This window comes from Odocoileus virginianus, chromosome 33 (assembly GCF_023699985.2).
Source record: "Odocoileus virginianus isolate 20LAN1187 ecotype Illinois chromosome 33, Ovbor_1.2, whole genome shotgun sequence".
Lineage (NCBI taxonomy): Eukaryota > Metazoa > Chordata > Mammalia > Artiodactyla > Cervidae > Odocoileus > Odocoileus virginianus.
Genome location: NC_069706.1, coordinates 10,191,646 through 10,219,015, shown reverse-complemented (window position 1 = coordinate 10,219,015; position 27,370 = coordinate 10,191,646). Strand labels below are relative to the sequence as shown.

General features: G+C 38.4%; 1 protein-coding gene across 2 annotated transcripts; it reads left to right on the top strand.

Annotated features, from left to right (window-relative positions):
* Window positions 1-13: 13 nt before the first annotated feature.
* Window positions 14-27,124, top strand: GSPT1 (G1 to S phase transition 1). Of its 2 annotated transcripts, none has more exons than XM_020883801.2 (15): window positions 14-37; window positions 12,382-12,426; window positions 12,541-12,582; window positions 13,313-13,540; window positions 14,325-14,358; window positions 16,013-16,090; window positions 17,096-17,276; window positions 18,068-18,222; window positions 18,330-18,470; window positions 19,719-19,812; window positions 20,564-20,644; window positions 23,631-23,804; window positions 24,639-24,728; window positions 24,835-25,003; window positions 26,634-27,124. In XM_020883801.2, exons 3-15 carry the CDS (start codon window positions 12,561-12,563, stop codon window positions 26,684-26,686), a joined length of 1,500 nt encoding a protein of 499 aa, XP_020739460.1. In that variant the 5' UTR covers window positions 14-37; window positions 12,382-12,426; window positions 12,541-12,560; the 3' UTR covers window positions 26,687-27,124. The 2 variants fall into 2 exon arrangements, with proteins under 2 accessions (XP_020739460.1, XP_020739458.1); XM_020883799.2 differs by lacking the exon at window positions 14-37 and adding an exon at window positions 99-714.
* Window positions 27,125-27,370: the final 246 nt, after the last annotated feature.

Below are 27,370 nucleotides of genomic sequence, written 5' to 3'. Positions count from 1 at the left end.
ACGGGGTCGCCCGGAGCCGAGAACTACCGAGGCGAAGGTACGGGTGGCGGCGAGGGGTCAATTCGCGCCGGGCGTGGGGTTGGCGCTGAGACGGTCGGAGGTGGTTGGGGCTGGGTGGGAGGAGATCAGCGCGCACACACGAGGAGGGTTGAGTCGCCGCCGCTGCCGCTGCCGCCGCCGTCGCGAGTGCGGAGTCGGGACTTGAGCTGCCCCGGCGACGACGCCGGGAATTGTGCCGCTAGCCCCCGGCCCTTCTGCCTTGCCGCTTTCCTGGGTCAGCGCGGCCTGCTCCTCCCCAGCCCGTCGCCCCCGCCTCCATTTCCCGCCCTCTCTTCACCACACACACGGCCCCCCCGATCATGGATCCCGGCAGTGGTGGCGGTGGTGGTGGCGGCGGCGGCGGCGGGAGCAGCAGCAGCAGCGACTCGGCGCCCGACTGCTGGGACCAGGCGGACATGGAAGCCCCCGGGCCGGGCCCGTGTGGCGGCGCCGGCGGCCCCTTGGCGGCGGCAGCGGTGGCCGAGGCCCAGCGTGAGCACCTCAGCGCGGCCTTCAGCCGGCAACTCAACGTCAACGCCAAGCCCTTCGTGCCCAACGTCCACGCCGCCGAGTTCGTGCCGTCCTTCCTGCGGGGCCCGGCTCAGTCGCCGGCATCCCCAGCTGGCGCCGCCGCCAACAACCACGGAGCCGGCAGCGGCGCGGGAGGCCCTTCGGGTAAAGGGCCGGGACACGGATCAGCCCCCGGAACGGGAGGAAGCCGTGCTGCGAGGGCTGGGGCAGCTGGCCTGGGGGCCGGAGCCCACCTGGGACGGGGCCCGGGGTGGGGTCGGGGGCGCGCCTCGCCCTGCGGGGGACGCGTGGCCGTGGGGCCGGGAGGCACGTGGGGCGCTGACAGCGGCGCCGGCTGTCCTGGGTGGGGCGACCCGGGGCCGGGGAGGCGGCCTACGTGGGGCGACCGCGGCGGGGGGGCGGTGGGAGCAGGGTGCGGGGCGCACCGGTGGGGCCTGGGGTCCGCCTCTCACCGCCCCCCGCAGGGGCGCAGTTCCCCGCTGGGAAGTGGGAACCGTATGGGACGGAGAGGGGCTCAGTGCCACGAGGCCTAGAAGCCAGGACAGATGGAGCCAGGAGTCGGCCGGATGGGCGTTGAGAGCGCTGAGGAGTTGGGGCGGACGAAAGCTCGCGTTTTCCCTTCACCTTGGGCCTAGGCGAGAGAGCTTCCCCCGCTGCAATGCCTGTTATCGAAAGTGTAATTACGTTTTAAATGTCCACGGACCCGAACAGTCCCGAAGGAATCCCAGGATGCATTGCAGCCCTGACACCGGGCCGAAACTGTTGGCTGTCAATAGATCCTTAGCATTTTGTAAGCTTGTGAAGTTACCAGAGTGTCCCAAAGTTAGAGCTCTTCACTTAACATTCAATTGTGTAGGAAATGACGTTGATCTGTGTGCCCTTTTTAAAGTGGGCCTTGGATTCTTCCCCTTAGTTGATGACACGTTTAGAATTTTTGTTGCGTTAAAAATCGTTTGTCTCATTCAGGTTGCTTGGTGTAACTCATTCTCTGTGTTCTTGTGTCAGGAGTTAGTCTGTTCAGACACCTGAGCATTTGTTAAAACTTCTTAGGAGTCATATGCAGTTTTGACCATGGCTAGTCGAGTGACTTTCTGTGACTTCAAGTTAAGTCTTCAAAAATCTCCCTGTACTTAGGGGATGCTTAAGTGATAGCATGCTTTCAGGTACTGATTTTGTAGGAACGTCAAATGAGTGAACTTGATTCCTTTCTGAAGTTCTTTGTTGTCCTATTTCTTGAATAGGTAGATATTGTAAAAGTGCTCTAGGAGTTTAGTTTCTTCAAAAACTTTGTCTGCAGTTTTCTCTCTCAAGGCAAAAAGAGAGTTTGGGAAAATGCTTTTGGGCACACAGTTAGACTTAGTTATTTTATTGACTGGTATTTCTTTTACTTGTGTGAAGCCATTGATGTTTTCTCTTTAAACAGATGTTTTCCCTTTAAACAGAAGCTTAACTTTGCTTACTCCTTTGGTCTACATAAACTCGTTCACTTACCAACTCCTAAAAGTGCCTGTTTCCCCAAACCTTATCATGCAGTTTGCTCTTATCGGCCATTTTCTTTTTTGACCCTCCCTTGTAAATCAGGAGTTACTAGTATCACTGTGACTAGACCTCGGACTCCAATTCCAGCCTATGTAGCCATCAGCCAGTCATCAAGGGATGACAATCCTTAGAGCAGTGGTCTGGAAGGGTGGTCATTCTTGAATGAGTAGGCATTGCCTCTTACGAAGGACTGTCTTTTCCCTTCCTGATATTTATTTGCTGATTTGAAGTTTTACTCTTAATCCTTTCCTCTGTGACACTGACAGAAGTTGGGATGTAGAATGTGTAGGGAAGTAGTTGTCCCTACCTTAGGAATCCCTACATTATGGTCAGTTTTCTCTTTCCTTCTTTTTTTAAAATCAGAAACCTATTTTGGTGTTACTGACTCTTACTAGCTGTTTCTACAAAATGCCAGTTAATATTAAAAGAACAACAACTCATCCATCCTCTGTAGGATGTCTATTTGGGAAAGAATGGATGGTCCCGAGTTAATGTGGCACTATTGGATTGCATGTTCCAGCATATATTCAGGCCCATAGATTATACCAGCATAAGAGCAAAGAACTGTGTTTGGAAGAAGCAGGGAGAACACTGAAATGGCACTTAGGTTGAAATTTGTGAAGGGGAAGCCCATAAAGTGTGCAGGTATTTTTTAGTGAGGAAATCAACTGTAGGGCTAGCATGTTTTCTTCTGTTATTAAGTCATAGCTAAAACTGGTGGTGGATGTGTTTTTAAACTGGATAGCAGGAGAGCTCTTGAAGGAGTCTAGCGACAGAGCACTGTCAGGAACGACTGTATTTCGTTATTTATGGCTGCGCTGGGTCTTTTCTCCTGCGTACGGGCCTTCTCTCGTTGCGGAGCGGGGCCTCTAGGTCCTCAGGCTCAGTAGTTCTGGTGCAAGGACTTACTTGCTCCACCGCTTGTGGGGTCTTCCTGGACCAGGGATTGAACCCAGGTCATCTGCATTGGCAGGCAGATTCTTAAGTACAGGACCACCAGGGAAGCCCTAGAATTAACAGCTTTTAAAATGTGCGTAGGATGAATATCTGTCATTCTCCTGAAAGAAGGCTAGTTTTCTCTTTTTCTCTCTTCCTTTTTTTTTTCCCCAGTGGTACTTGGAGCAACTGGTAAGGGGAGATCACAAAAAGTCATCCACTTTCACTGGTAGGCTGCTGGTTAATCCTTATATCCAGCTAAAGGATATCCTGAGTCACAGCTTGGGATTCAGTGTTGACCTTGGATCTCTGAAAGTTTTTAACATAAGTTTCCAAAGAAATGATTAAGTAGAACCCATATAAGTGTAATTACATGTAATTCGTTTAAGTACAGTTCTCTCCAGATCCAAGTAAAATGGCTAAGTAATGGTCATTTAGAGTCCTTCAGATGAATGAAAATGTAGACAAGTGTTGTATGTGCCAGAACAAACATTTTCTATAATCGAATGTACTTATTTTCAGTTCCAATTTGCACCAAGTTAGGCTTTTTTTTTTTTTGTTAAATGAGAAGCAAGTTCAGCAGTGTTCATCAGGATTGCTTGGTGTCTTGGTCTGTTTGGGCTGCTATAACAAAATACTATAGACTTGGTAGCTTGTAAACAACAGAAGTTTATTGCTCACAGTCTGGAGCCTGGAAGTCTGAGATCAGGGTGCCAGCCTGGTTGGGTGAGTACTCTCTTTCCTCTTCTGGATAACAGACTGCTGACTGACTGCTTTCTGTGTCCTCCCAGGGCTGAAGAGGCAAGAGAGTTCTCTGGGGGCCTCTTTCATAAAGGCACTAATCCCATTCATGAAGGCTCTGCCCTCATGGTCTAAGGCCACCCAAAGACCCCACCTGATACCATTACTTTGGGCATTAGGATTTCAACATAGGAATTTGGGGAGGAACACAAACCAGGCCATAGAACTTGGCCAGAGCTTCTAAAGTAATGGATGGAGTTCTATTATCCCTCCCTCAATGTCTCTCAAAACTGCCATTGTGAAATGGATATGGAATAAAACCAGCAGTCCTCAGTAAATCCTTGTTGTTTAGTCACTAAGTCATGTCCAACTCTTTGCGACCCTGTGGACTGTAACCTGCCAGGCTCCTCTATCCATGGGATTTCCCAGGCAAGAATACTGGAGTGGGTTACCATTTCTTTCTCCAGGGAATCCAAGAACAAATCCATGTCTCCTGCATTGGCAGGCGGATTCTTTACTGCTGATCCACCAGGGAAGCTAGTTAGTCCTTAGAAGGGGATTAAGTCGCTTGGTGGATGCTGCTCTTCGCTGAATTTTCCCAAAGGTGACTGACCTCTTCTGGGCCACCAGAGTAGAGAAGATACAGACTCAGAGTAATAGTCGTTTTGTCCTGCTGGGCTCTCACACTTTTTCATGTTAAAGAATACCATTTGACTGATAGTTAAGTTTAGAAAGACGATAGATATGGTTGCCCCGAGACATGTGTTTTTCTTTTGACTGAATGTCTGCAATAACAATTCTAATAGAAAAGACTTTTCAGATGAGACAGTGAATGGGAGAAGTGGGCTGAGGAGATCAGGGAAAGTATTGTTCCTGGAGTATTATTTCTTTTCCTACCTTGTCATACTGATTATTAGAGATCATTCCATTTTGGCTCTTGTTTCATGATTTTACATGTGGAGTGGCTCAGATGTGGGGGTTCAGGGAACAAGTGAGGGCATCCACTAGGGCTGCACCATGTTGAGCAGCTGTTTCAACTGTTATTTGATTTTTTATTTATTTGGCCACGTTGCCGCATGTGGGATCTTAGTTCCCCCTGCAGTGGAAGCATGGAGTCCTAACCACTGCACTGTTAGGGAATTCCCATGGGAATTTTAGAGCAGATTTTATTCACTGCTTTTTTTTTTTTCTTTTGTTTATTTTTTGCTTTTTTTCTGGAATTGTACAGCATGAAAAGATGATGAAAACATATCATGGAGTGTTGGGAAATATTGTAGAGAACATATTTTAAGCCTTGTTTTGTTTGCTGGGGAGGAAACGTCTTAAAGTGTTAAAATAGTGTTGTCTTTCTGATTGGAGAGGAAGGAATGAAAAAGAGATTTGATTATCTTTCCTGGTGAGTTAGCTGTATTGGAATGGAATTTTTGGAGATGTGAATCTCTGGTTTTGCTCAGGTATGTGAATGGCAGTTAATGAACAGACATTGCCTGCCTGCAGAAGGCAGGATGCTGTGCTAGGCACTCAAAGTGATACCACCAAGATGGATAACTGATTCTCAGAAAGGGATCAGATACCCAGTCTACTCTAATGGAAGACCCTTCATGGTTAGAGGGCCATACACAGAGTGCAGAGAGAGGGCTTTCAAAGCTGAGAAGCACTGCTCACAGGTCCCCTTATATAAATAATTTCACTCGTGTCACCCTAATCATAAAACCACAGATCTGTTTTCTGCTGAGTGTTCTCTGTGAATATCCGAGGTATAATTAACATAAAATTCACCTTTCTTGTGTTTCTGAACTTCAAGTTTCCTAGGAATTTGCCAGAATACCAGTCATCTTTACTTGTAAGTAAGTGTTAGTCGCTCAGTCATGTTCGACTCTTTTCGACTCCATTGACCGTAGCCTGCCAGGCTCTTCCATCCCTGGGATTTTCCAGGCAAGAATACTGGAGTGGGTTGCCAGTTCCTTCTCCAGGGGATCTTCCAGACCCAGGGATCAGACCTGGGTTTCCTATATTGCAGGCAGACGCTTTACCAGGGAAGCCCACTTGTAAGTAAAGATTTGTTTATTTCATATTAAACATCGGTGAGTTACTTTGATTCTGGCTCCTTATTTAGAATTTCATCATTCAATTCAGTTCTTAAAATTTTGAGAGAAGGCAGATTTTGGCTACTTGGTTGTTCTGAGGTCCTCAGGCTCCTTTTTTAGCTGTCAGTTGATGGTTTATACCGAAGCTTCTTAAGAATTTTATTCCTGCTTTCCGTAGATTTTAACAAAGTGTGGCTGGGCCACAGATGTGGTGTTGGTTTTTCATAAATGACTTTGTTCTAAGGAAAGGTAGTTGTTATATTACTCCTCCAAGTTAAACCAATCCCCATCATACTCTCCTTCCTAGGTGAGAAGAACACTTAGCAAGGATTTTTTGAGCTAGCCTTGTCTGAGAGTGGTCAAACCAAATTCCAGACCACATTCTAAGTAATTGTATTTCTCTTCACTTGAAATAAAAAAAGCATACCTTAGCAAATTACTATGTGTAAAATAAACTACAAGGATATATTGTGTAGCATAGAGAATTCAGCCAGTGTTTTATAATAATTACAGAGTATAACCTTTAAAAATTGGAATCACAAAAAAATAAATTTTTTTTAAAAAATTGTAAATCACTGTGTTGTACATCCAAAACTTACACAATATTGTGTATCAGCTATCCTTCAATTTATTTAAAAAAGTTCATACCTTAGAATATCATCAGGTTGACTGTTTCTGTAGAACTCCAGTAGGAGTTCTTACAGTACTACTAAGCAGTCTGTGCCCATCTCCTTTGTGGTGTTTGGTTTCACATGCATGGTATCTGAAATTAAATATCTCATTGTTTTTGCAGCAGATAGTATATAAATTATAAAGACTTTCTTTTAGCATTGTTTGAAAAATAGAGTAGAACTTTAGTTACTCTGTGGAAAAGCCTGATCAAGTTGATATTGCTTTAGTGACTGAGTAAATAGGTTCTTTAGAATGTTAGGACCAGAGATGACCTGGCAGTACTAATAAGAGATGCTGAGTGAATGCCTAAGGTCATTCACAGATTTAAGGACACAGTTGAGTCTAGAATCCAAATTTGCCAGTTGCTAATTTAGTGTTCTCCCCATGCTGTTTAATAATGGCAAAAAAAAAAAAAAAGAGCATGCCCAGAGCTAATTACTACAACCAGCATGGATCTTCTGAGAGAGTGGCCCTGGAATTTGCCTTTCTTATATTTCATTCTTAAAAGTTTTTATGATCATTATGGGACATTGAAATGCTTATTGTAATAATAAATTTATTGAGCAGTTACCACTTGGTTAAAATGCCCTTCACAACAACCTCTTGAGGTATAGATACTGATGACCTATTTTTACAGATAAGAAAATGAAGTTTCAGAGAAGCTAAATAAATAGAGAACGTGACATCCATGAATAAATGGAGGAGTTGGGATTAGAACCTAGATCTGATTTCCAAGCTTATTCTAGTAATAGTAACTCCATTAGTTGTTCTTGTAATTGGAAGTTAAACAGTCTTGGCCGAGACCCTTTTTCAAAAACTGGGCTTATGAGTTTGTGCACCACGGCACTGTCTCCCTGTTCTTTCTCGGCAGTAGCTGGGTACATGTCACAAGTAGGCAGTGCTCTAATTTTTAACATTTTATTAGTTTATTTTTTGGCTGTGCTGGCTTTGTTGCTGTGCAGGCTTTTGTCTAGTTGTGAGTGGAGGCTTCTCCCTGGTTGCGGTTCAGGCTTCGGATTGCAGTGGCTTCTCCTGTGGCTCACGAGCTTCAGCAGCTGCAGCAAACAGGCTCAGTAGTTGTGGAGTGCATGGGCTTAGTTCCCAAGACCATCGAGCAAACCTGTGTCTCCTGCATTGACAGGCGAATTCTTTACCACTGAGCCACCAGTGAGGCCCTGCAGTGCTCTAATTTAAAGTAACATTTTGAAATTATTTCTTAGTACATTTTAGGAAATGATGTAAAATAAACAGCTGTGATCACCACTATATGTAACATTGTGCCTTTTTATTTTTAGAGGGTTAGGTAGTTAAGGCAAAACCATGGACCCTTTGTACATGTTCTGCAGGCTTTTCTTTCTGATGTTTGCCTTTACTGTTTTCCAGTGTCGTCTGGGAGAAAATGCCTCAGCTTTTGTGAGACTATGTGGTCACCTATGTGCCAGAGAATTTTAGTTCCTTTCTCAAACTGTTCTTTAACATCTCTTGGATATTGTTTCTCTAACTCCCTTAGAAAATTGGCACATATAAAATTGTTCTGAACCCTACTGCTGAAGTTAATTCATTAAAAATTAAGTGTGTATTTATTCTATACAGTACACTGTGCCAACCTGTGGAGACAAAGTAGAGAAAAAAGTCTCCATGTTTCAGAAAACCAGTCATTCTAGAAGTCCATAATCTCCTAAGGAACAAGAACTAAGCTGTGTGTGTGGGTGGATCTATAATTGAAAGAGGGTCATATCTGAGAGAAGTCAAGAAGCCAGCTCATTAGCCCATCACGTGGAGAGTGGTTGGAGAATAGGGCAAAGTAGAAAACCAGATACGGCAAGTCCATAGGGCAACTGAGGTGACTCCTTCAGAGGAGCCAGAACCGTGCACATGGGGGTGTTTAATTTTAAAACTAAAATCCAAAATCCAGTTCCTCAGTCACAGTAGCTACCTTTCAAGTGCTTAATAGCCACATGTGGCTAGTGACTATCATCACAGCACAGATACTTCTATCATTGTAGAAATTCAGACAGAATCATCACACTATTTGTCAGATCCATGTAGTGTAGGACACTTTTTACTTCTGTGACAGCACTGAAGTTGTTTTTATTTTTCTTCAATGAACACACCATTTAGCTAACAGGAATAAGATATTTTAGTTAAGATGGCATTATAAATAGCTGTTTTAGTTTGTCAAGGGGATTAGAGACTGGTTTTATAGTAAAGCAGTGCAAATTTAACTTACTGACTTATGAAATAGATGGATTAAGCTTTTTTTGAGAATTGGTCATCGTTTATGTTTAAGATATGTAGCTTAAGTTGAAACATGGCTTTCATTACCTGCCACATGTATGGTCTTGACTAACTTGTACTGTCCTTACTATAAGCTGGCAAAATAGGAGTTGCCATGTTGAAGTCCTTTGATCCATGATTGTATCTTTAAATCTTTTTCATATTAAAAAAAAATCTGTATAACATAAAATTAACCATTTTAGAGTGACCAATTTAAAACATTCTCATTGTTGTAAAAACTGTCACCTCTGCCTAGCTCCAAAGCATTTTTGCCCCCCCTTTCAGTCATTCCCCTTTCCTTCCAGCTTCTGGTAAGCACCAATCTGCTTTCTGCCTCTCTAGATTTACCTATTCTGAATATTTCATGGAAGTGGAATGGTATAACATGTGACCTTTCATGACTGGCTTATTTCACCATGATCATATTTAACTAGCAGTTTTTAAGACCCAGATTATCATCTGTGTTAAAACAGCAGGCAGTATTATTGCCTGGCTGCCTTTTGTAAAATCTTGTTTTAAAAACTGTAATAATTTCACCACAATTATTAGTTTCTCCTTTTAACTTAGGGTGTGGCAGTTTTAATCACTTGTACACTCTGATAACTTTCCTACTTTATTAGAATTATCCCTTCGAATACTCGATAAGAATGTGTGTCTGAACATGGAGATACCATTGAAATATATGAAACCATAATTTCATTCCTGGGGAGGTTTTTCTTCTTTCACTGATAGGTATGAACTGTGCAAGACTTGAGAAATCAAGTGCTAATAATCCTGTTTGCTAACCATGAACAAATGACTTTAGGTCTACTACAATTCTAAGCCCAGGATTAATAGAGGCAGTAAAATCTGGATGTTATGTGCATTGTGAATCAGACCAGAGTAAAATGAACAAGAGGGGCTTGCATAAATGTGTAAAGCCTGGGTACAACAATATTGAGAAGCTTAAATTTAAGGAACATCTTGTTATATGTGATTTTTCTGCTTCGTTAATTCCCAAAACATCAATTTGCAAATGTCACTAGCATTACCAATAAGTTTATAACGTCTTCTGTGGTCTGAATGCATATCATTAGGTGTATATTAAGCACTTGATTGCTTTTGGTACTTTGTCTCTAAGCTTTATAAACAAACATTCAGTAAAAGTAAGATACCTTAAAAAATAAAACCATGAACAGATTTTGCATTATGCATCCATGGGGGTGAACTCATGACTGATGTCACTGTCAGGAGAAGTGCCTTACAGCCTAATGCATATGTTGTGTATTTGTAAGTTTAACAGTTGGTTCTAGAACTAGGTGGTTGGGTGTATGTACTATTTCATTTTATAAAGCTCAGTTGCAGTTTGGGTTATTTTACTAAGTGACAGGAGAGTCTACTATACCAGTTATCTTAGTCTTTTTCTGCCTTAGAACATACGTACATCATCATTTACTCGGTTCACTTTTTTTGAGTGATTTTCACCTGGGGCCATCTGAGGAAGGGCAGGATGGTACTTCTATAACTTGAAAGAGCCTCCTTGAGTCTGATACCATCTGAATGGTAGATGGTAGTTGTCTATTCCATAGGGTTTTCAGGGGAATTAGAGGAGACAGCAGTTAGCACATAAGGGCTCAATAAAGGTTAATTGGAATTAGGGTAATTTGCCACCAACTCCCTCCCTCCCTTCAGCACTGTATGGATTGGGGAGTGCTTCTTAATCCCTGTCTAGACCATAATAGACACTCAGTACATGTTATTGATACTCAGTCATGTTAGGAGGTGGAGACTCATTTGTTGAATATCGAGGTGCCACAAGTATTTGATAACTAAACAAATTACTCTTTAATCCTGTCTGGCAGATGGCATGTCATCTTCATGACTCCAGTGAAATAATTGTATTTGAAACTAACAAATGACAAGCCAGGATTTCAAGCCAGGAATCAGCTCAGTTCTGTCTTTTGCACTGCCCTGTGCCGCCTCTTCCATCCCTAGGGTGGTGTATGAACTTGACTTTTTCTGAAAATTGAGTAATTTTTCCTTATCTTACCTATAAACTTTTCTTAAGAGGAAAACCAAAAACAAAAAGAATCTATATAGTATCTCAAGTACAATTCCTTTTACTTTGTGGACTGAGTTCAAAGGATTTCCCCACCCCAGTTCCTGTTAAAATACCTTGCACATAGGGTGGAGTCGTCTTAGACTTTTCATTCTTCCTCCCTGCTTCTGTCAGATCTTTGCTTCTTTTATCTTTGCACTGACCTCCTTCTCTGGTTGCACCACTCATGTGTCCTGATGGCATATTTTCTTGTAAGTAGTGTTGTTGGTCTTTCTGACTTGCAGTGTCGTTAACCTCTCTGGTTCATCTGTATACTACCATAGAATGATCTCCCTAAGTCACACTTGGCATGTCACTTCCTTCCTCAGAAAAAATCGGTTGCCTGTGACCTTTCAGGGACAGGAATTTCTTTCCTTCTTTTCTTTTTTTGGCCATGCCATGTGGCTTATGTAGTCTCAGTTCCCTGAGCAGAGACTGAACCCAGGGCTGTGGCAGTGAAAGCCTGGAATCCTAATAGGCCACCAGGGAACTCTCAGGAATTGCTTTCTTCAGCACTTCATGTTATTGGAGTGCAGGCCCCAAGCTTTTTGTTGACTTACGGGTGTTAATACTTCCTGGGCACTGATTTTATGAGACTGATGTGCTGCCTACTGTGCTAAGGAGGCAGATTGGACACTGATTTTAAATGTGAGTCTTGCAGGTTAAGAATTCACTGTTCTTTATTAGTGTGCAGGATTCATGTGACTTCAAATTCTCTGATGTCTTTTTGCCTCTTGTAGATTCTTTAAAGCAAGAGTACTTAGGTACTGGAGTATTTAGTATAAAAAGTAAACATGGATTGGGGTATTAGTGTATATTTCACATATATCTCTTCCAGTGGTGTCATAAAGTTTGTAATGTGATAGCTGTGGAAACTGGGTTATTGCTTGACCTTAGAATTCTAATTCTAGGACAAAACTAGCATCATTATAACCACTTTTTCTGAGATGATGTAAGGGCCTGGATGCATTCCAGAGACTATACACGAGTGTCCTTTTCATTTTATTGGTATTGAATAGAATTTATTTTAAGGATCTTGATGATAACATGTATTATAGAATCTTAACAAGGACTAGTCATTGCTTCTTGGGCTAGAGAATCTAGAGTAGTAATGTGTATTTGTTGAGTAAAATCTAACTTGATCTGTGCTGGGCTGCAGGTTACACTTACAGTATCTGTAAAGAAAAAGTTTATGAAGTAGAGTCAGAATAGACATGCTTTTGTGAATACATTTCAGTTACTGAAAATGTTTTAAAATTAGCTGTAATTGGTAGATTTTTTTTTTAGGTTAAACAGATTTGTAATTTGAAAGCTTGTGTTAGTTGTCATTGTTCTGAATTATTGATTGCTTTGTTATTGAACTTCTGTTTTTCCTGTTTCTTTCTTTTTTTTTTTTTTTTTTTTGTTATCCTGTTTCTTAAAAGATAAGTAAAATGGATGTATAGGTCTCAATTTTTAATAGACCTTATTTCTGTTAAACAGCACCTGTGGAGTCTTCTCAAGAGGAACAGTCACTGTTGTGTGAAGGTAATTTTCTATGATGTGACTCTTTGAACAGCTAATTGAGAAAGCATTAAATTGTGGTGTGTAAATCTAGATAGTGTTTTTGAAATATATATTATATCTCAATTTCTTGTCTAGGTTCAAATTCAACTGTTAGCATGGAACTTTCAGAACCTATTGGTAAGAAAATTTCTGACCATATTAATACAGTAATATGAAACTCTTTCAGTCTCAAGATTTAAGGTACAAATTTAAGTGTTACAATTATTATAATGCCTACATTTTAAAAAACTACATTGAAAACTGAGTCTTTGCCATTAGGATTTAGCAAACAGAGCTAATGGGGCATTAACACTGCCATGATAGATTTAGTGATGGCAAATATAAAAGAATCAAATGGAGGAAATGCTAAATCAGTTTGAATAGGTGTACTTAATTTACATTTGTGAAAATTTTCCTTTTGTAACTTTCTTAAGGGTTTCATTTTCCCAAGGTGTTTAATAACATTGATACTGAAGTTCTACTACTTCCAAAGGAAAAACAGAAATCTAAATCTTTTCACACTTTTCTGTATTCTGATTTTGAACTTCCCCTTTTCTACTGTTAGGACATCTCCATGCCAAAATAATCGGGCTGCTAGGAGTGTTAGATGTCCTGTTCATATTTTGTTCGTCCTTATGAAGCTGAAGCTCCATTAAAATAGTCTCTCCTAATCTGAGTCAGAGCTCTGATGTCGCCTGTGAGGCCAGCTTGTCTGTTTCTGTTGAAAGAGATTTTCTTGCTGGTGTGCCACTAGATGTTAGGATATGGAACTGAATGTTAAGTTCTGTTTGTTGTTTAAAAGCATCTGTGTTTTAATGTATAGATAGATGATAAACCTTTTTCAGAATACTAAACTGTTTTATTTCAGTGGAAAATGGGGAGACAGAGATGTCCCCTGAAGAATCATGGGAGCATAAAGAAGAAATAAGTGAAGCAGAGCCAGATGGTGGTTCCTTGGGAGATGGAAGGCCCACAGAGGAAAGTGCCCAGGAAATGATGGAGGAGGAAGAGGAAATACCAAAACCTAAATCTGTGGTTGCACCGCCAGGTGCTCCTAAGAAAGAACACGTAAATGTAGTATTCATTGGGCATGTAGGTAAGTGGTACTTGTAGCAATGATAAGAAATGACCAAAGTTATTGAATCCATCAGACAGAGAACATCTTATTTAGCTACTTGAAGTATTTAGTGAAACTGAACTAAATTTATCTAAAATGTCTTGATTTTTAACTCAGTAGATTTTTTTAGCTGGCAGAACATTGCCAGCAGTGTATTCTTGGAAGTTGTGGTAGCATGGTAGCTGGAAGAAAATAAGTATATTTGTATGTGATACATAATTGGTCTGTAGGCCATTGGTGATGGCTCAGCATGTTATAACATCTGTTAGTTAATATTTTTTTTTAAAGCCTATTTTTTTGTGTGAGAAGAAAATAACAAGAATTATCTGCCCCTTTGTCTTTCCTTTCTCTTATCTCCGCCTTCTCTTGAATTTGATGATACACCATTCTGCTTTTTTTTAGTAGCAAGAACTCCTTTGAAATGTGTAAAGGAACACCTGTATTGGCTAAAAGTGCAAAGCAGACTACCTAAATGTAGTTCAGGGGTCTTGGCTACTTTTGTTCTTCTGAGGCTCCCCTTGGGTAATTCATATTATCAGTAAAATAGTCCTAGTCACTATAAAGCTGCAGGGCATTCTCAGATTCAAAGACAGAAGGTTAACTAACCAGAACTTCGGACCCAGATTCTATTCTTTGCAGTCATTTTTGCAAGCTGTAATTAGGTATGTTAAATGGGCCTTTGGTTGTGTTCCTATATAGTCCTTGTGTTTTGGTTTGACTACACCTGTGGTTTGCCTGTTGTTGATCATGTTGTTACTTTTAGATGCTGGCAAGTCAACCATTGGAGGACAAATAATGTAAGTATAGTTTTTGTTAAATACCTTTTGTTATCACTATAAGACTCTCGTGAAACCTTAATTAAATATATTTCTAAAAGCTGTCTTTTAGGTTTGTTAATAAAAAGTAATATAGAATCCTAGATTATAAGAAATTTTACTTTGTTTTAAATGTAATTTTCTTGGGAATAATGAATCTGGGGGAACTGGTGTTTCCTCATTCATCAACTCCTTGAATATATGTGGATTTAATCAGAGTGTCTGGTTAACATGATTTTTTTTTCCATCATATATAGAATGTATCTAGGAATGAAAATGCCATGGTTGATGTTTAGTGATGTGTTCTAGAATTGAAAAATATTTTAATTAAAACATCTTTTTAATCTCTCCTAAAGTAGACTCATTTCTTTAAGCTGTTATCTTAAAGGATAACAGAGGGCCTAGAGGGCATATCTTCATTGTCTTGCTTTGTTAAGTAACCTTAATCAGTAAATTTGCCAGTTACTGCTGAAAATTTCTACAACAGACCCTAAAGCAGGCTATTATACAGGAATTCTTACCTAAGACTCTATGGAAAGAAGTGGCAGGCCAATTTGATGTTGTGTTTTAGGAGAGAGTATATTTTTTTATTATGGGCTGGAATTTTCATTGACGTTTCACAAAGATTCTATACCAAAATGGTTAGAAATACGCACTATAGATGACTATTGAGAACACCCAGAGACAGAAGCTTAGAACAGGATTTAATTTGGATAGAGTCAAGGGAAGCAGTTAGGTATTACTAAGGAATTATTTTAAAATTACAATCTCATTTTGACTAGTATGTTTTAAATATTAAATAGTAAGACTTAATTGCTTGGATAGCACTTAGAATTCCTTTCTTTTATGTTAGTATTTACATTTGCTTTTTAAAAAAAACATTTATTTTAAAATAATTTTAGATTTATCGGACGGTTCCAAAAACAGTAGTGGAATTGTTAGACAATTTATGCAGCCTACCTTAATGTTACCCTACTAAATAACCATTGTATAATCATCCCAACTAGCAAGTTCTCACTGGTACAAACTAACTAAACTGCAGATCTCATTTGAATTTCACCAGTTTTTCAACCAGTATCTTTTCTGTTCTAGAATTTCACATTACACTTAGTTGTTATTCTCTTTAGTCTCCTCCAAGGTGTGACATTTCCTCAGTCTTGTCTTTCATGACCTTCATAATTTGAAGAGTGCTGTTTGGTTATTTTATCGGATGTTCTTCAATTTGGGTTTGACGATGTTAATAATTAGATTGAGGGTATGCGTTTTGGAAAAGACTACCTCAGAAGGTATGTTGTGCTCTTATGAGAACGCAGATGATCGCAATATTCAGTATGTTTTATCTATTACTGGTGATAATAGCCATGATTACTTGGTTAAGGTGTCTGCTGCCAGAATTCGGCACTGTAAAGTTATTTTTTTCCCATTATCTTGGGGGAGGTAATCTGAGACTGTAAATGTCTTTTCCACTGAAATTTTCCATGATTTCAGCATCTACCCCAAGTGGCACTTGTACTTTAAAGTAGCTTTTTTATGGAGTTCAGATTCCCTTCGAGAGCTTTAAAGATTTCCTAACTTCACAACTGAGCAATTCATGAGTAATTAAATGTCTGTTTCTCTTTTCTTTCAACGTTTCCAGGTATTTGACTGGAATGGTTGACAAAAGGACACTTGAGAAATATGAAAGAGAAGCTAAAGAAAAAAACAGAGAAACTTGGTAAACTTTTATGACACTAGTTACTTTTCAGGAAACTACTTATTTAATGCTTTTGTAGTCTACTAACATATAAATTCATGAGAGGAGACTTGTGGGATAAATTATAAAGCATCTATTTAATTGAGACATTACCTGGCCACACAGTTTCATTCACAGAATTTATAATCAGGAATAGATGTTACAGTGGAATTTGGGGAGAAAGCAGATAACATAATAGTACTTAAGGGTATGATCGTTATGTGAATAAACAATTGAAAAGAAAAAAAAATAGATGGAATAATATATTGACAATAGTTGCATTTGCATGGAGAGAGGGTCAGCTCTTCTTTCTAACCTTTTCTTAAGTTAACAAGCTTTATCTCAATAGGACATTGGTGGTCTTTTTTTTTTCTTTTAATTGTATTTCTGTGTTAAGGGGAAAAGTTCCTAATCGATATAATACTAAAAAATGGATTACTTACTATGAAATACAGATGATGTGATGAGGTAGGTAAACAGTAAACACTGTTAAGGATGGTTTGAATTTATATATGTAATTTTTATATGGCAAAGAAATAGCCAAATAATTTTTAGCAAGTAACCATTGTTCCCAAATGGTGGGTTAGTGGCCTTCACTTTTGAAAGGTACCCTTAGACAGCCTTATTTGTATTATACTTTGTGCTAGATGATTTTTAAAATGAAATGTAAAGGAACTCATTACTTAATTCATAGTGATATTGGCACTGGTACTAAACAGTCTTTCTTTGTATGTTGTCATCTTGTTACTATACATAATATTTGCTTACAGAATGTATAATTGACACTGGATATATATAAAAGCTCTTGAGTGTTTGAATCAGAAGAATATAAGTTTTAGTCATTTAACTTTTATTTCTACCCAGTCCTGTTCATGATTTAAATGTATGTTGAACACAAAATTCTACCATTAATTACACATTTAATGGTAGAAGAATATTTTTAAAACTCATGTTCTTACCAGTATTGTTATTTTAAAATTATTTCAGGTACTTATCTTGGGCCTTAGACACAAATCAGGAAGAAAGAGACAAGGGTAAAACAGTAGAAGTGGGTCGTGCCTATTTTGAAACGGATAAGAAGCATTTTACAATTCTAGATGCCCCTGGCCACAAGAGTTTTGTCCCAAATATGATTGGTGGTGCTTCTCAAGCTGATTTGGCTGTCCTGGTAAGGAAAGATGTTTCCAATTCATCCCTGTATTTATTAGCAGCCCAATTTGAAATGTAAACACTTGGATTTACCTTCTAAAAGCTAGAATTTAGATTATAGTGAACTGTAAAATATACAAAGTCACAATTTTCACTTTGTTTCAATAATCTGCCCAAGAAATCTTCCTAATTTGATTTACTTATGAAAATGTTTCTGCTTTTCTCTACCATTGCTATTGTCTGTTACTGTGTCAGAAATTAGTGTCCACTGACTGCTAAACCTAATCCATTTTGTACTTAATCCTGTGAGTACAAAAACGAGTAAGAAATTATCTGTTTAAGATCTTCAGTCATTTTGCAACTTGGGGGGGGGGTAGTTATTATACTAGCACTAAATCACATATATTTGAAATGTAAAATATAAAGGTGTACTAGATTTTGGAGAGTTGGGAATGAGAAGAAACATATACCAAAATTTTAAAGTATTTAGACATTGTGACATTCAAAAGTATATATATGCTCAGACGATAAAAGAATCTACCTGCAATGCAGGAGACCCAGGTTCAATCCCTGGGTCAGGGAGATCCCCTGGAGAAGGCAGCCCACTCCAGTATTTTTGCCTACAGAATCCCGTGGACAGAGGAGCCTGTCAGGCTATGGGGTCACAAAGAGTTGGACATACTGAATGACTGACTCACTCACTTCTATTTTCTTGCAAGATACTTCTTATAAAACTGAAAAGAAAAATATTGTATTGCTAGAAGAGTGTACTTGAATATGTAAGAATAAACTATTGATTTCTTGAAACAGGTAATCTCTGCCAGGAAAGGAGAGTTTGAAACTGGATTTGAAAAAGGAGGACAGACAAGAGAACATGCAATGTTGGCAAAGACAGCAGGTGTAAAACACTTAATTGTGCTTATTAATAAGATGGATGATCCAACAGTAAATTGGAGCAATGAGAGGTAAGTTTGGATGTCTTACTGCTTTTTCATAGATACTTTGTTTAGTGTTGAAACTATAGAGTTCAGTTGCTTTACATTATAATTGAGTTATTTATAAATATTAATAGATATGAAGAATGTAAAGAGAAACTGGTGCCGTTTTTGAAAAAAGTTGGCTTTAATCCCAAAAAGGACATTCACTTCATGCCATGCTCAGGACTGACAGGAGCAAATCTTAAGGAGCAATCAGATTTCTGCCCTTGGTACATGTAAGTAACCTTTTAAAAGTTTGTGTCTTATTAAGTAATTTTTTTAAATTAATTTTTTGGCCACACAGCATGTGGGATCTTATTTCCCTGACTAGGGATCGAATCCACGCCCTCTGGATCACTAGGGAAGGCCCAGTGTGTTTATGTGTGTTAGTCGCTCAGTCATGTCTGACTCTTTACGACCCCGTGGACCATAGCCCACCAGGCTCCTCTGTCCATGGGATTCTCCAGGCAAGAGTACTGGAGCGGGTAACCTTTCCCTTCTCCAGGGGATCTTCCCCACCCAGGGACCAAACCAGGGTCTCTTGCATTGCAGGCAGATTTTTCATGGGCTGAGCTACCCAGGAAGCCCAGTAATTTAAGAAAATATTGAGTGTAACCTTGGCTTTAAAAATGCCATGACCTTTGTCTTTTAACTGGGTTTTCTTTTTGTTACTGAGTTGTTAGGGTACTTTATGCACTGGGTACAATTTTATCAGAGACATGATTTGCAAGCATTTTCTCCCATTCTGTGGGCTATCCTTTTACCTTCTTCATAGTGTCCTTTGAAGTACAAAAAGGTCTTAATTTTGATGAACTCTTGTTTATTTTTTCTCTTAATTGTGCTTTTGGTGTCATGCCTAGGGAATTGTTGCCCAATCCAGTCAGAAAGAGTTAGACCTGTTATTTTCATTTAAGCCTATTGAAGCTCTTAGCTGTGTGTTTCATTTTGTCTTGAATACTTCAGCTTTGTGAGTATTTAAATTGGGAAATGTGAATCTTTGACTTTTATTCCCCACCCCCCCATGCCCCAAGAATATTTTGCCTTTTGTGTCCCTTGAATTTCCATATGAACATTAGGATCAGCTGGTCAAATTTCTGCAAAAAGGCAGTGGGACTTTAATAAGAACTGCACTGAATTTGCAGATCAGTTTGGGGGGAACATTGCGATCTTGACAATATTAAACCTCCCAATTCACATACTATAGTTTTAAAGGGGAAACTATAGAATCTTGATTTCAGAGCTGGAAAAAGTCCATAAAAAATTAAGTTATATAGAGTGGCTTCAGTTTATTACAACATGTGGGTTATTTGCCATTAAATATTTTTATAACTTTACAGGGAAGCTTTTTCATTATATTGATCTATTTTATTTTTTTAGAAAACATTTCTGAGGAATAAGTGAGATGAACTAGATAAAGTTAGAACCATGTAATTTCTTAAAATTTTAACATTTATATTGACTCTTTAATTTTATTATATTCTCAGTGGATTACCATTTATTCCATATCTGGATAATTTGCCAAACTTCAGTAGATCAGTTGATGGACCAATCAGGCTGCCAATTGTGGATAAGTACAAGGTACCCAAAATGTTCAAGAAATTGGGTTTTATGGGAGGTGACAAATTATTTTGTGTTCTGTTTCAAACTGTGAAATAAATCAGTTTAGTTTATTTTGGCTGTTTTTCTGTGAGCCAGTGATCATTTTTTGGTGAGAGATTCTTATACGTAAAACTGCTGAAAGAGTTTGTACATTAAAGTTGATAGATACTGACAAATAGCCTTCCAAAATACAGTGCTAATTCACATGACCACGAGAAGTATATGAACATGTTTATCATAGCCTAACCAACACTGGATGTTAGTCTTTAAAAACTAAGCTTCAAATAAAGAAAAAAATAATAAGCTTCACTATTTTTAACTATGTTTTCAGCTTCACTTTTTTAAGTACTGCACTATCAATATGTAGTATTTTGCTTTTTTTCAAATACATCATTATTTCATTAGCTTCATGCTAAAGTTCTTGAACATGTAGTTTTTAAATAGGGAACATCTCAGACAGTTTTAAGAGAACCTCAGTTTGAACAAGAAATTTAGATCTTCAGACATAATATTCTGTCTCCTGCAGTGTGTTTTCTTTTTAAATCCTAGGCATACTTACTTATTAGTATTACATATAGGTGTGTACTTTTGACACAGAGTATTTATTGCCTGGTAGAACTAAGCATTCTACCACTTGAGCTAAAGATTTTCTTTTCTGAATAAGCCTTGCAAGATTTCACTTTAGGTTACAGAAGTCTGACATTTGGTTTTTTACTTTCAATTTAAATAGGATATGGGCACTGTGGTCCTGGGAAAGCTGGAATCAGGATCTATTTGTAAAGGCCAGCAGCTTGTGATGATGCCAAACAAGGTAAGAATTCACAATGCTCTTGTTCATTTAAATTTTCTCTTGAAAAGTATTAGTAAGGAATCAGAACTTTTCAGTCTTAGGGATTTCATTAAAATAAACCACTTTTTTGTTGTTGTTGTTGTTTTTGAAACCACTTTTTAAATCCAACATTGGTGGTTGTGGTAGTCGCTCAGTCGTGTCCGACTCTCTGTGACCCCGTGGACTGTGGCCCACCAGGCTCCTCTGTCCACGGGATTCTCCAGGCAAGAATACTGGAGTGGGGTGCCATTTCCTCCTCCAGGGGATCTTGCCAACCCAGGGATTGAACCCAGGTCTCCTGCATTGCAGGCTGATTCTTTACTGTCTGAGCAACCAGGGAAGCCCAGATGTAAGGCTATTTTACATTAAAAAACTATAGGTAGGCAACCTACAGATTGGGGGTAAGAAATTATATATCATAAATCTGATAAAGGGGTTACTATCCATAATATATCAAGAACTCCTACAACTCAACAATAAACAGAAAGAACCTGACTAAAAAATTAGCAAAGAACTTAAAGCAGGCATTTCTTCAAAGATGAACAAATGGCCAACAAACACATGAAAAGAAGCTCAACATCACTAATCATTAGGGAAATGCAAATCAAAGTTACAGTGAGATAATACCTCACAGCCATCTCGATGGCTGTTTAAAAAAAAACAAAACCAGAAAATAACAAATGCTGGTGAGGATGTAGTGATTTGGAACTCTTTCTGCATTGTTGGTAGGAACGTAAAATTGTGCAGCTGCTGTGGGAAACTTAATGGCATTTCTTCAAAAACAAAAATAATAATAAAAATAGAATAGTCATGATCCAGCAGTTCCACATCTGAGTATATACCCTTAAAAGCTGAAAACAGACCTTGAAGAACCAATGTTCACAGCACCCAACACGTGGAAGCAGGAGCAGACAAACAGGGTGTGTAGATAAAGGGCACGTCACTCAGCTTAGAAAGGAGGGTGTTCCAACACAAGGCTGCAGCATGGGTGGACCTGGGGGCGTTACTACTCAGTGAAACAGGCCAGCCAGCCAGACATACTAAGTCATGTAGGACTCTCCACTTTTGTGAAGTACTTTGAGTAGGTAAAATCTTTACTGCCACTCAGAAAGTAATTAAAAAATTAATCTTAATTTTTTATAAGTATGGATCATAGATTTGTCTTGCTCTCTTTTGTTTAGTGATAAAAGTCTTCCTTTAGGGAAAGGAATTGTTACATTGGATTATTTGGGCAAAAAGTAGTAAACATACTTGTTTGGTTATATATGATGGAATTGCCAGTTTCTACCTCTTTATTCCATTACTCTAAAGAATTTGCTAGCAAATATGGCTGTACTACCAGTTTTGGAAATGAATTTTAAGACGGGTATCAGTAAGGTATAAGCTACCTTTTGGGAAAGAAAGCCATTATTTGTGTATGTGTATGGGGGAAAAACTACTGGAGTTAAGCAAATGACAGTTTGTAGAATTCTGGTATGGAATACAATGATTCTGGATTCTCTACTGTTTATCTACCATCCAATGAGAAAGTTAATTTTGCCTGGAAGGTTATTGTTTTGTTCTCTGGCATGTGTTTTAAAAATATGAATTATCTCATGGGTGCATGAGACAAGTGCTCGGGCCTGGTGCACTGGGAAGACCCAGAGGGATCGGGTGGAGAGGGAGGTGGGAGGGGGGACCAGGATGGGGAATACATGTAAATCCATGGCTAATTCATTTCAATGTATGACAAAAACTACTGTAATGATGTAAAGTAATTAGCCTCCAACTAATAAAAATAAATGGAAAAAAAAATATGAATTATCTCCAAGGGAGGAAATGGAGTAAAATAAGGGACTACTTTGTGGGTATTGTTTTAACATTTTCCCCCATCTATCAGTATCAGTTCAGTCACTCAGTTGTGTCTGACTTTTTGTGACCCCATGAACTGCAGCACCCCAGGCCTCCCTGTCCATCACCAACTCCCAGAGTCCACCCCAACCCATGTCCATTGAGTTGGTGATGCCATCCAACCATCTCATCCTCTGTCGTCCCCTTTTCCTCCTGCCCTCAATCTTTCCCAGCATCAGGGTCTTTTCCAGTGAGTCAGCTCTTTGCATCAGGTGACCAGAGTATTGGAGTTTTCAGCTTCAACATCAGTCCCTCCAATGAACACCTAGGACTGATCTCCTTTAGGATGGACTGGTTGGATCTCCTTGCAGTCCATGGGACTCTCAAGACTCTTCTCCAACACCACAGTTCAAAAGCATCAATTCTTCAGCGCTCCGCTTTCTTTATAGTCCAACTCTCACATCCATACATGACCACTGGAAAAACCATAGCCTTGACTAGACAGACCTTTGTTGGCAAAGTAATGTCTCTATATGTCCCCATCTATATGCTTTTAAAAAAAAATTATTGTAGTAAAAGACAAATTTTACCACTATTGACATTTTGTACATTCACAGTATTGTGCAACCATCACCACGTCCAGTTCCAAAACATTTTCATCACCCTAGAAGGAAACCCTCCACCTATTAAACAGTCAGTGTGCTTTTAAAGCTTAGTTGTTCAAATAACCTTAGAAAAATACATTCTTCAGATGTTTGGGGATTGATAGGTAATAGAAGCTATGTCTCTTAACTCCTGAAACTTAAGAATAATAAAAGTTATATCTATAAAACTAAAATGATTTCTGTTTTAATTTTTAAAAAGTAAAAAAGGCAGATGTTCTGTTTGGAAATTATTAGGATGTGATATTTAAAAGATGACAGATAAATCTTTTAATTGGCAGCTTATAATTCTAGGATATGGTTTTCATTAAGTTCCTGTTATACAAATGTTACAAAGTTTTAAACTCAAAAGAATTATTTTGGCTAATCAACAACCACAGAAAAATGTGACTTGCAAGTCTTCAGCAAACAGATCATTTTCCATTCTATAATGTAGTGAATGTATCAAAAGTTTTCCAATCTTGGTTTCTTTTAAGCACAACGTGGAAGTTCTTGGAATCCTTTCTGATGATGTGGAAACCGATTCTGTAGCCCCAGGTGAAAACCTCAAAATCAGGCTGAAAGGAATTGAAGAGGAGGAGATTCTTCCAGGGTTCATACTTTGCGATCCTAATAATCTTTGTCATTCTGGTCGCACATTTGATGCCCAGGTAAACCAGATATTGTAGTTATCATGATGATCTTTACTGTCACAATGAGACTAGGATTTAAATGCCATTTGTCCTGATTATTGGTGATATGCCTTTGTGTGCAGAAGGGGAACTAAAATAGGATAAACCATATACAGAGATCACAACAGCTGTGATGTGCATCTCATACCCATACGGTCTTTGATGGTACAAGTCCTGGGTAGAGAGTGTGCATTTTTAGTTTTTATTTTCTGTTGATAATATATATTGATACTTAATATTTTGCTCAAAGTGTCTTTCACTTTAAGTAGAGCATAGTTGCCTTGGAAGTCATGGTTTGTCTGCTCATTTAGAGCAAGCAAATTTCCAGATAGGAAAACACAATTAATTTCTCTACATTATTAGCAACCTGACTTCCCCAGGAGGATGACAGAGTAAGTAATTGGTACAACTCACAGAATCTTTGAGTTGTTATATGATGATTAATCAAGTTAGATTTTTCTGTCAGATACAAGGTTGTTAACTTTGGAGCTTGGATACTGGGAAATGGATAAAACTAAGTTTGTATCAGGAGGGAAAATTGTAGCATGTGAACAGCAGTGAATGCCTTGGTGGGGGAGTATAGAGCAAAGGCTTCCCAGAGAAGAAATCTTGTATGTCTGTGTTTTTAAAGTTTGGGCACTTGCCAAGATCAGTAGGATAAGGATATCAAAAATTCATGCTTTGAGGTAACCCAATCTGACCTATCCCTTCTAACACAAAATTAAGTTGGTGCCCTACTGAAATTGTGAGTTGCACATTCAATTCTTTTTTTACCTAGGGATAAAGATGATCATTTTTTTTGTTGTTTGACAGATAGTGATTATAGAGCACAAGTCCATCATCTGCCCAGGTTATAATGCGGTGCTGCATATTCATACCTGTATTGAAGAAGTCGAAATAACAGTGAGTTTTAAGATAATTGGGGTTTTAAAGACCATTATTCACACTCCTGGTCTTAAAGATTCTTTTATTAGGCATTATTCTAATCTCATCCTTTTTTCTTGGCTAGGCCTTAATCTGCTTGGTAGACAAGAAATCAGGAGAAAAGAGTAAGACTCGACCCCGTTTTGTGAAACAGGATCAAGTGTGCATTGCCCGCTTGAGGACAGCAGGAACCATCTGCCTTGAGACCTTTAAAGACTTCCCTCAGATGGGTCGATTTACTTTAAGAGATGAGGGTAAGCCTTTAAATTGATGTCCAGAGGTCTATCTAAGGTGCTTAGCTTTGGTAGTTTTCATCTAAGTACAGTGCACATTAGAAGTTCATAGGAAACTTGCCTGTTTATATGTCATATATGTTTTATGTGTTGAATGAATTAAACAGACTTGACCATACATTTTAGTAGTAATGCTCTAGATGAAGAACCTTAATCTTGATATTTTGCAGGCAGTGGGTTTTGAGAGTCCTTTTATTTATTGCTAAATAAGACATTTCTATGAAACTCATCTTGAAGGACTTTATCCAGTAGAGCAAATTTTTGCTAATAAGCAAACCTCTGAGGTAGACATATTTTTCAGAAAAATTTTAAAATCCAATAAGACAAACTTTAACTGCACTGAAATGGGGGGAGATAAAGGAGTACATAGATTAATAGTTTTAATGCCTAATGTTTTCAAGGTTTAATATTTATTTTTTATATTTTTATAAATAAAAATATATTTAAAATAAAAATACTTTATTATATTTTTAAATATTATTTATTCCAAGGTTTAATATTCATGTTCTTTTGTGTTTATGTCCACTTCTGCCTGAGTGAATTGGAATAGCTGTAATTTTCCTATTTCAAACAGCTATGAAACTTTGGTATCATAGAAACAAAATGACTTTGTGTTTAATAGAACATTTCTCTTATAGATTATTAATTTAGGTTACTATTTTAAGACTATGGAAGACTTTACATAAAACTTTATGGTTCACTTGAAATACCGAATAATCAGTTCACATATTAGTTCCAATTTGATTCAGCAAAAACTTTACTGTATATCTGCTGAATGTCAGGAGTTGTGCCAAGCACCAGGAATATAATGGATATGGTCCCTGAGCTTTATTTCAGAGGAAACTATATAAAGATGGTATACATGTAAAATCATTATCTTAAAAGTCTTCTTAATGATGGTGAAACTGGCTATTGGGGCTTTCCTATTAATATAACAAAATTAGAATTTTATTTACCAATTAGAAATTAATGTAGCAAGAATTTTTAACTAAAGAATTTTTTTTTCCCTAAAGAATAGCTTGGCTTTTAGGTTTATCACAAGACCAAATGGATTTTGTATTAGGGTCTGAGAGCCCTTTTTAACAGCTTTTATTGAGATAATTTATATACCATGAAATTGACCTGCTTGGAGTATATAGTTCAGTGAATTAGTATGTTCAGAGTTGTATAGTCATCACTACATCCTAATTTTATTTTATAACATTTAACATCTGAAAAAGGAACCCAAACACCTGTTTACAAAGTTACCACCTATTATTCTACCTACCTCTGGCTATTGTAGGCAACCATCTGTCTACTTTTTCTCTGCCTGACTTTTTTGGACATGACTTATAAATAGAATCATAGTTTGTGGCCTTTAGTGTGTAGTTTATTTCAGCATGTTTTTGAGGTTCAACCATGCTGTGATATGTATATAATTCATTCCTTTTTATTGCCAAATAATAATTCCACTGTATGAATATGTCCACACTTTACTTTCAGCGTAGGTATTAATTAGTAATTTACATTGTAAAATAATGATAAAGTTTTAATATCTAACATAGCCTTACTGTTAACTACTGAAAAGGTTTCTTAAAAATTTCATTTCTAGGTAAGACCATTGCAATTGGAAAAGTTCTGAAACTGGTTCCAGAGAAAGACTAAGCATTTTCTTGATGACCCTGCACAATACTGTGAGGAAAATTGACTGCAAAAGCCTACTTCACACCGCCTTCTCTTATTTTCTGCCCATTGACAAACCTCTCCCCACATTTTGCAAAGACAAAATTCACAGCAAAAGTCCACATTATGTCAGCTTTCTCATATTGAGAGCTCTGCTATGCCACTGTTGAATTTTTCCCAAGATTTTTTTCTTCCCCTCTCAAACTCTGCTTCCTTGGACAGATTTGGCAATAGCTTTGTAAGTGATGTGGACATAATCGCCTACAATAATGAAAAACCTACCAGGAATTTTTTTATTTTTCATTTCCCCCTAGGCATACCTAGTCTTTTCTTCCCCCAGGCAGATCATTCTGAGTGTGCGAGTGTGTGTGCACATGTTACAAAGACAACTACCATGTTAATAAAATATTCAATTTGAAACCCTTTTTGGTATTTGAATTGCTTTTGAATACTGTTTTTTATCTGGATGTAACATTGTTGCATTAGCTTTTTAACTTTACCAAGTAATGGAGTACATTTTATTACTTGGACTTTTCTAAACTCTTTCCCTCTCCACTACTTAAATGAGGCACTTACAAACCATGTTCAAGTTTGTACTAAAGAATTAGATGGACCCCTTCGTTTGATGGTTAATGCATACATATCTTTATGCAACTATGACACTGC